Consider the following 10,454-nt stretch of genomic DNA (forward strand, 5'->3'; position numbering starts at 1 on the left):
CTTGAGAACGTCATATATTTCTTAGTTTCATGGTGCCTCTCTTCTAAAGAATAAAGAAAAAGTCAACAGCATAAAGTAAAGTGAGTTACAAAGTTCAAAGTTGAAGTAAATTATTTTAAGTTTCAATTGGCAAATTAGAGGAAATATTGAATTTTAGAGGATAAGTCAATAATTAAGGCAAGATTATGATTTTCTCGTTTTCTTCGGTATAAGCAAATCAAAGAGCAACGCACTGCCCGTGGTCAACGAGATGGCTCCTGCAAACAAATGCACTTGTTTGCCGAAAAGCACGAACTTTTGAACATCAGACGTTGAATCCACTCGACTTTCCAAAAGCCAGTTCATCCATAGCCATGATCCCTTCTCCAACTCCGAATTTTCGACCACCCGGCCCTCCTCCGTTTCGCCGGAAATCTATCTCTCAGATGAAACATCCACAAAAGCAGAAAAAGGACTAAATTTCTCTCCGTAGGTCTTTTACAATGTGATTTCTTACAACAACAACATGCGATCAAGAACAGCTGTGGAACTTCTGAAGGCCATGAGTGATATCGAAACGCAGTTGGATAAGGCCAGTCTGCCATTTCTGCTTTCTGCAAAGTGCTTTTGCTTTTGTGACATTGCAGCACTTTGAAGCTCTATCCAGATGGTTTTCACTGCATTCTTCAAGGGGAGCCCGATGACAGAATTTGCACTGTCCTTGACGAAATTGTAACATGGATTGATTCCCGGTGCTTAATTTTATTCGTCAGACATGACGCGTTTATTGATTTTTGGTCTCATTGATTGAATTACCATTCAAAAGCTGGATATGCCATGGACTATATATATCCGGGTTTTGGTCTTTCAGAAGGATTGCATGGTTACATCCCAAGCTTTGATCAATTAGCTGATGATGTTATTGAACAGTATACACCAAGATTAAAGGTGTTACACTGATTAGCATCTTGATCATCAGATACTACAATCCTACATTATTATCTTTTAGCGTAATTAATTGAAAAAGGTCTTGCTTTGCATATTTCGACAGGAAATAAGTATTATCAGGGATCTTAGACTGATTAATTCTTCCTAAAATTTGTTGGAAATTCAAATAAAAACAGGTTGTTAAAGCAAGCTGTTAGTTTCTTTCCAGGTTGTTCACCTACAACTACAAACATCATTGCTCCCTCCATCTGTTAGCCGAAAGCTGATTACAAGACAATAGTGTGCTGCCATGTGATGTGCTAGCCGAAAGTGTGTTGATTGCAAGCTGGAAAGATAGCTGCATATGTGTGCTAGATTGTCCAAAGTTCATATGATCTGTTTGTGTGTGCTGTTGTGTTTATTTTATTAAAAGCACTTGAGTGGTCCTTCATTTTTTGCTTGTATAAATAAGCCTCTCGTAAGGCTTTAGAAAATGTCTCTGATTTGTCATTCCATTTCAGAAGTGTGTTTGCAAACTCTTTTAAATATATCAAAGTGCATTGTTTGCCGAAGCTTGTAGCTTCCCTCATTTCTCTATTTCTTTGTCCAATTTTATTGAGAGTGCAAAGTGAGAGGTGTGATAGAGTTTGTAAACTTATTACCCACATATTTTGGTATTGAGTTAGTAAACTTTTTTGAATACCAACAATTGGTATCAGAGCCAGAATACCATTCTGGCAAGTGCAGCAGTTATGATGTCCAACTTAGTGCAGCTCCAGGTTCCCACATTGAAGAAAGAAAATTACGAAAGATGGTGCATCCAATTCAAAGCATTGTTTGGATCACAGGAGCTATGCGAAATAGTCAGTAGTGGGTATGTTGTACCCACTGCCGAACAAGAAGCCGCATATACTGCAGAACAAAGGAACACTCTCAAGGACTTACGAAAGAAGGACTAGAAAGCGCTGTATCTTCTATACCAGAGTCTGGAAGATTCAATGTTTTAGAAGGTTGCAGAAGCAACAATGAGCAAGCAAGTATGAGACATACTCAGTACAATCTACAAAGGAGTAGATTGAGGCAAGAAAGTGAGGTTACAGTCACTTTAAGCAGATTTTGAAACTGCTCACATGAATGAAGGGGAGAGCATCTCCAACTATCACTCAAGGCTCATTGTGATAGTAAATCAGATGAGGAGAAATGACGAGAGACTCAATGAAGTACGAGTTGTGGAGAAGATACTCTGGTCACTCACATATAAGTTTGAGCATGTGGTGACTGCCATTGAGAATCCAAGGATTTGGAGGCGATAAGCGTAGAGGGGCTACTAGGATCCCTCATAGTTCACGAGCAACGCATTCAGAAGAATGCAAGCCCCACAACGCTAGAGCAAGCTTTGGAGTCAAAGTTGAATATTGACAAACCAAATGGAGGTCGTGGGCAGTGGAACTCACATCGTGGGAGTTCATCCAACCGTTGAAGCTGTGGAAGAAGATCGTTAGAGAATAGCCATGGAGGAAGAAATCTATGCCATCGAGAAGAATGACACTTGGGAGTTGACAAAGCTCCCACCAAATCAGAAAGCTATTGGTGTCAAGTAGGTTTACAAGATCAAACGCACTGCAGATGGGAGTATGGATCGATACAAATCAAGGCTTGTAGCAAAGGGCTACAAACAGAAGTATGGAGTGGACTATGATGAAGTCTATGCTCCAGTTGCAAAACTTGACACGATAAGATTACTAATCTCTCTTGCCGCTCAGCATAAATGGAAAATTTATCAATTAGATGTCAAGTCAGGCTTCCTTAATGGAGTTCTTGAGGAAGAAGTGTACGTGGAACAACCAGAAGGCTTTCAAGTACAAGGAAAAGAAGATAAGGTGTATTGTTTGAAGAATGCTTTGTATGGCCTCAAGCAAGCACCACGAGCTTGTTACTCAAGGATTGACAACTACCTTCACCAAAATGGATTTCAGAAATGTCCATACGAGCATTCATTTTACATGAAGAATGGTGCAAAAGGGGAGTTCTTAATTATTTGTCTCTATGTAGATGACTTTTTGTTTACAGGAAACAATGAAGCAATGTTCTGTGAGTTCAAGCAATCCATGTTCAGTGAATTCGAGATGACTGACAATGGATTAATGTTATACTTTCTTGGCATAGAGGTGAAGCAAGAGAGTGACGGTATCTACATCTTTGAACAAAAGTACATGAGAGATATATTGGAGAAATTCAATATGGACAAATGCAATATTGTCAACACTCCAGTTGCAACTGGATTGAAGTTGTCTAAGGAATGAGAAGATGAGTTTGTAAGCTCAACCATGTACAAAAGCTTGGTTGGAAGCCTAAGGTACCTTACAATCACAAGACCTGATATAGTTTATGGTGTTGGACTCGTGAGTCGATACATGGAAACACCAAGGGAGTCTCATTGGCTGGCTGCCAAGAGAATTTTAAGGTACATAAGAGGTACTCTAAACTATGGTCTGTTTTATAATTTTGGTGAAGATGCAAAATTATTTGGTTATTCAGTTAGTGATTGGGGAAGTGACCAAGATGAAAGGAAAAGCACAACTGGCTATGTGTTTTTTTCTAGGATCAACAGCTTTCTCATGGACTTCAAAGAAGCAATCAATTGTTGCTTTGTCATCATGTGAAGCCGAGTATGTTGTTGTAGCCTCAACAGTGTGTGAGGCAATTTGGTTAAGAAATCTGTTGAAGTCAGTGTGTCATCCACAAGTGGAATCGACTGTGATTCATGTGGATAATATGTCTGCAATCAAGCTTGCAAAGAATCCTGTTCAACATGGAAAGGGTAAGCACATGGATACCAGGTTCCATTTTCTGATGGACCATGTGAAGCAAAAGACAATTGAGCTTGTCTATTGTCACACGAAGGAACAAATGGCTGACATCTTCACTAAGCCACTGTCAGTTCAGCCATTCAAGTTGCTATGTGAAATGCTAGGCATAAAGGCGTTTTGATTTGAGGAAGTGTGTTGGAAATTCAAATAAAAACAGGTTATTAAAGCAAGCTGTTAGTTTCTTTCCAGGTTGTTCACCTACAACTACAAACATCATTGCTCCCTCCATCTGTTAGTCGAAAGCTGATTACAAGACAGTAGTGTGCTGCCATGTGATGTGCTAGTCGAAAATGTATTGATTGCAAGCTGGAAAGATAGCTGCATATGTGTGCTAGACTGTCCAAAGTTCATATGATCTGTTTGTGTGTGCTGTTGTGTTTATTTTATTAAAAGCACTTGAGTGGTCTTTCATTTTTTGCTTGTATAAATAAGCCTCTTGTAAGGCTTTAGAAATTTTTTCTTGTATAAATAAGCCTCTTGTAAGGCTTTAGAAAATGTCTCTGATTTGTCATTCCATTTCAGAAGTGTGTTTGCAAACTCTTTTAAATATATCAAAGTGTATTCTTTGCCGAAGCTTGTAGCTTCCCTCCTTTCTCTATTTCTTTGTCCAATTTTATTGAGAGTGCAAAGTAAGAGGTGTGATAGAGTTTGTAAACTTATCACCCACATATTTTGGTATTGAGTTAGTAAACTCTTTTGAATACCAACAAAATTATGAACGACAGGAAGACCGGAGTTGAAGGGGTTTCCCCGCTTTATACTGGGGCAGTCCATGCGTGGCGCGGTTACTCTCAAGGTGCACTTAAAGGAACCATATGCATGGGATGAAGTTCTTGTGGCACCAATGTGTAAAGTAAGCCAGTTGTTGCTCCAATATACACATTAGCCGCACTACAAACTAGGATTCATTCATTTTGATTTCAACTTTCCTTTATCATGAAGTTCTGTCGTACCTTGTAGCTCGGTTGAATATAAAGGTTTCCATGTATAGAGCAAAAGGTTGAGTCTCGTTGTTAAGAATCATTGTTTTCCTTGTGATGACCTCATTAGGCTTTTATGCGAGCACTCATTAGGAATTTACAGGAATCATCTGCCAATTTGCAGACATCGCAATGTCTTGACAAATCAAGAAAGCAGCCATTCGAATATAGTTTCTTGTGTGCAGAATTTTCTACAAGTTGATTCCCGAAGTTGTAAAACCAAATTTTACTTTGTCTAGAACATTGTTTTTCATTATGGAAAATTTTCTTACCTTGAGTTGCCGAAAGATTGCAGAGGACGTAACACCTCCAGCGGCCGAGCTGAAGATATTAACTTTCATGTCAAAAGTTATGCGGAAAGAAAAGCTTGTCCCACATAATGAATTAGTGGAGCTGGCCTTCAAAGACCTTCGAAAAGGGGAAATGGTTCGTCTTTCATTTCATCTATCCACGTGAATTCACTTGTATGAAAAATGTGATGGATACAAATTGGTGTAATATCAAAACATATTTACCTGCTTTCAGAGGATTCGAATTTTGGTATCCAATGGAGATAATTGAGTCAATGTTTGCTCATCCCTTGTCAGGCAGTCTACAATGTGATATGTTACAACGACAACGTGCGGTTAAAAACTACAGGCTACTTACGATATCGAGATGCAAGTGAAGAAGGTCAGGTTCAGTTGTATTTTATGTCGGATGTGCATCCATTCTTACTTATTGCTGCTTGATGCGTTTGTTGTTATGTCACGGACTAACAAAATTGGAGATATGTCAGGTTTCAGCGCCACTCCTAGTTCTTCATGGAGCTGCAGAATAGGTGACTGATCCCCTAGTGAGCCAATTTCTCTATGAGAATGCCTCTAGCAAGGATAAAACCCTAAAACTCTACCCGGAAGGTTATCATTCCATTCTCAAAAGAGAACCAGATAACACCATTTTTACCGTCCTTGACGATATTATCTCTTGACTCGATTCCCAGTGTTTCCCTACCTAGCTGTTCCCGTTGATTCTGTGTAATCTACCATTTGATCCATTGGTTTTGTTTTTCCTTTTACTATCTCTGGTCAAAAACTGCATATATGTTAGTTTATCTATATTTTAAACAATATGGGATTGTAAGCTCATTCGTTGTCTGCAACACGGTGATCACAGATTCGTCATACATGCAAGTTGTCTATAATCATTTGTGGCACGTTTACGTAAGGGTAATCGGCATTAGGAAACGGAATTGAATTCCAATTATGGAATACTCTAGTGTTTACCAAATTTGAGGTAATCAAAATTTAGTGGGTCTCACACAAATTTTGGAATTCAATTCCGAAATTTAGAGGAATTGGACTCCTAACAATTTGATGGTATTTGGATTCCGGAGGATTAAGGGAGTGAGGAATCCATTTTTCTTACCCATTGTGCCCATGCATAAAAGTTGAAATTCTAAATAAACCCAAGCTATCGTCCCCAGTGTTATCCCTCTCCTTCTCTCTCACCACCGTCGCACATCCCTTGCCCTTCCCAGGACACAGACCCAACCACCATCATCTTCCACAACAATTAAACCACAAAAGTTGATCAAACCACAAACCAAGAAAAATCCTAAATTATCCGCCACAAGCGCAACTCGCTCACAGGACTTGAGAGCTCTGAGCGACTCCTTGAAACTTTTCAGCACCGACTGGGAGAGAAACCTTTCAGTTTTCGAAATGAGGTTGTCCTCCGAGTACTCATCCGTCATCTCCAAATACTTTCCGGCGCAACGTAACGGCACGACGTTGGAGGAGCTCAGGTCGATCTTGACGCCGTAGCAGAACTTGGCGGCAATCTCGAAGGTCTCGGAACCGCCGGGGAAGTCCAAGAGGGATATTTGGCACTGGACTTCTTCGATTTCGTCGGTGTCAACTTGCTGGTAGGGGTTGGATGGGTTCGTCTCTTGCTATGTGATCAGGATGTGAAGCTTTCGACTTTTCGACATGAGAGGGAACTATAAAAATTCAGAAAAATTTGAAGCTGTTAGCTGAAATTTTTGGTGGTGGAAGGAGTTGAAATGCAGAATGTGCTATCCAGGTGTTCGATGAAATGACTTGTGAAGATGGAAGGTCATTTATACTCTAAAAAAAATGTAACAATTTTACTAAAGAAAAATTCTCTCTAAAAAAAAATGAAAGAGTAAAAGTTTTACTAAAAATAATTAGCAAATAAAATAGATTAGTTAAGCAGGGGTACTTTAGTAATTATATTAAATTTTATTCCGATTCATATGAATTAGTAAACAGTTTATATAGATCAATGTCATTTGTACTCCGATGCCAGATAGTTTTGGTAAACAACTTCAATAGGAATCTAATTATGATCCAGCTCATTCCAATTCCCCCTCAATTCAATTCCTCCTCAATTCAATTCCTCTCAATTTGATTACGGATTAGTAAACGCACCGTTGAAGTAGAACAATGAGCGCTGTTGAATCTTACAATACTAAACTCTCATTATGCCTGTCTAACGAACTGTGATCACCAGCCTTATCTCACGACATGTGAGAGGTAGTTTTTTTATCACGCGTGCTCGGGTGTGTTCTTGATTTTTCTTTTGAAATTGGTTTTTTTTTTTTTTGACGGATCTTTTGAAATTGGTTATTCACTTCATATCCCTTAAAAAATATAGTTGTTGCTGTAGTACGTGACTTCAATCCATTACTTAGAGGTGAATATAAAAATAATTATGGTCAATGTATTTATTTTAGGGCCACACGCTTATTTTTAAATCTTTATTTTAAGAGCACTATAATAGATGAGTAGTAAAAAATTAATAAGGATGTGTAAGAAATATAAGGGTTTATGAATAAAACTATCTTTATTTTGTTATCTTCATGACATTTTCCTAATCTTGTCTTATTATAAATTTAGATTACGGGAAAAATTTAAAGATTATTGCTACAATTAAATCTTAAAAAAAAAAAGGAAAATTAGTTCAACAAAAAAAATAATAAAAAAAAATCAGCAAAAGAAACTGTACCACATTTTATGTTTTAGTTCGGTAGGGAACCACTGATCCAGGGCTCTGACCCAGAAGCTGAAGACAAGTAGTTGATTCTCTGCGATTATCCCTTAGAAACTCCAAAAATCGCAGTCTTAAGGAGTTTATTAAGCGATCGGCATTCCACAAGAGGGCTCGTCGTCTTCGTTAGGCATCCATGTCTCTGTTAAACCAGCTCTTCAACCGAGGCGTTTTCGGCACAAAATGGTTGGTGAATCCCATCCTTTTATGTGTTTGTTTAAATTAGTCAAATTAATCATCTGGGTCTCCTTGTTCTTTGCTTATCACGATTTAATTTCGTAACTAATTATCCAGAATTTTTAGTTCTTTTGGTCAAATTTTAGTTATCAATATGTTGTCGAAATTCTTGATTTTGTGAGGTACCCAATATTCAACAAAGCATATTACCATCTGGGTTTCTTTGATTATTTCATTAGTATACCTGTGGAAATACTTCGATCGGTTTTTTCTTTTTTTTTCTTTTTTTTGCATTTCTGAGCTGTTGGCACTAAATGGTCATTGTTTTTAGTAAATTGGTTGTTTGTTAACTCTGCCGGGTGTAAAAATTTGGAGACTTGGAGTCAAATTTCTAAACGTTTGCAATGCTGTTGTAATAAGGGGTCTAAATCCTTAACCTTGCCGGGTTTTTTTTTTTGTAGCAAAACATGTTTGAATTTGGGTATTTCACGCATCAAATTACTGCAAAACAAGAGAGATGTGCAGCTCAAAAATATGCGCAAGGAGATTGCACAGTTTTTGCAGGCTGGCCAAGAAGCAATAGCCCGAATTCGGGTACAACTTTCAAAATTGTACCGAAAAAATTTCGATGCCTATTTGGTTGGAGTTTGTTGCATGTTTGAATTGTTATGGATAATTGTGGTGAACATTTGATAATGGTCAGGTGGAGCATGTTATACGAGAGCAAAACATTTGGGCTGCTTATGAGATATTGGAGCTGTTCTGTGAATTCGTCCTTGCACGGGTTCCCATTATTGAAAGTCAGAGGTAAATTCGTTAATTGCTGATAATAGTTTCGGCTTTAGATAACTTCTGATACTTAGCCTCTCTTGTTATATATGCATGTAAAGACTTGGTGCATTACTTAAAATATGTCTTTGGAGTCTGTCATTGTTGTTTGTTTTAAACAGTAGGACACGAAGACACGAAATACTAATGCAAGTTGGAATACTATGAGCATTGCGGTTTCCTTTAACCCGCAGGCATATTGGATCTGTGTTATTTTTGCGCATATTTATATCAATATATTTAGTATCTAATGACAGGGAGTGCCCAACGGAATTACGAGAAGCTATATCGAGCATAATTTTTGCTGCTCCAAGATGCTCAGATGTTCCAGATTTAATGCAGATCACAAATTTGTTTGCAGCAAAATATGGGAAGGAATTTGTATCAGCTGTGTCTGAGCTTCGTCCTGATTCCGGTGTCAACAGAACAGTTACGTGGTTTTATTGCATATGTAACAGTGAGTCTTTGAAGAACAGCATCATATTTGTAAAAAGAAACTGATACCACTTTTTCAATTTGTTTTATATGATTTTGGCAGATAATTGAAAAGCTTTCAGTTAGTGCTCCCTCCGGAGAGGCAAGGCTTAAGGTATTGAAGGAAATTGCAAAAGAGTACAAGCTGAATTGGGATTCTTCTGACACTGAAGCGGAGTTTAGTAAAAAGCATGAAGATCTGCTGGTACTTTTCCAACTTAAGTTCTTTTTCCTTATTCAAAGTGATCAGTTGTAGCTTAATCTTCTGACATTATTTGTGTCATTGAAGCCATGATTAGGCACCTTGACATATATAGTTTAGTTTTGTAATCGTCAATGGATGCAACTTCTCATGATACGTGAATTCCTTGTTGTGCTGCTTGTGCTTTCAGTCACAAGCATATTCATGATACAGGAATTTCTTGGTCTTAATTTGTGATCTTAGTTAACAATTATCCTTTTTATTGTTCTATATGGGATTTAGTGGTTTGATAGGGAATTGGATTTTCAATTGGATAGATTTCAAATAACATTTGAAGTTGGACTCACATCATGAAACCATATGTTATTAGGAGATATTTATTTTATTTACACTGATTACAAAAATTTTGGACTTTTTCTCATTGTTTGTAGGGTGGACCGAAGCACATAAGTGGTGCTGCTGCACCTTCTCAAGCTCCCGCAAAACAAATCACATTTAGTTCCCTGCCTGCTAATGGGGCACATTCTATTGTGCCTGCAGATATTAAACAAGAACCTCAATACCTTAATGCTCCAAGATCTTTAAGCAAGACACCATCGTTCACTAATGAGATTCAACCATCAGCGAATGATGATAAAGCAAGACCAGTTAGTGAAACCAAAGGGGAGACAAGACCACAATCGTCTGATATCCTCGAGAGAGCTCGAGCTGCCATTGCCTCTGCTGAGCGTGCGTCTGCTGCTGCCCGTCAGGCTGCAGAGCTGGTTAAGTCCTTATAGTGCTCAAGTGAATCATTTGGATACGTTACTAATTGCAAAGAAAGTGCTGAGGTTTTAACCGTACCCATGAATACGATTTGTATATTTGTATCTTGTGATCTGAAAAACTCAAATTTTTTTCTCTATCATTCACCAATTGTTATTGTTGCAATCGCTTTTGCTACAATATATTTTGTGTTGTGATTGA

At 38.1% G+C, this 10,454-nt stretch overlaps 1 protein-coding gene across 2 annotated transcripts; it reads left to right on the forward strand.

Annotated features, from left to right (window-relative positions):
- The first annotated feature begins 7,767 nt into the window (after positions 1-7,767).
- On the forward strand, positions 7,768-10,454 carry LOC126597801 (uncharacterized). Of its 2 annotated transcripts, XM_050264636.1 has the most exons (6): positions 7,768-7,993; positions 8,446-8,578; positions 8,688-8,791; positions 9,070-9,241; positions 9,351-9,491; positions 9,920-10,454. In XM_050264636.1, exons 1-6 carry the CDS (start codon positions 7,944-7,946, stop codon positions 10,265-10,267), a joined length of 948 nt encoding a protein of 315 aa, XP_050120593.1. In that variant the 5' UTR covers positions 7,768-7,943; the 3' UTR covers positions 10,268-10,454. The 2 variants fall into 2 exon arrangements, with proteins under 2 accessions (XP_050120593.1, XP_050120594.1); XM_050264637.1 differs by lacking the exons at positions 7,768-7,993; positions 8,446-8,578 and having other exon boundaries at positions 9,057-9,241.

This window comes from Malus sylvestris, chromosome 13, assembly GCF_916048215.2.
Source record: "Malus sylvestris chromosome 13, drMalSylv7.2, whole genome shotgun sequence".
In the NCBI taxonomy this organism is placed as follows: domain Eukaryota; kingdom Viridiplantae; phylum Streptophyta; class Magnoliopsida; order Rosales; family Rosaceae; genus Malus; species Malus sylvestris.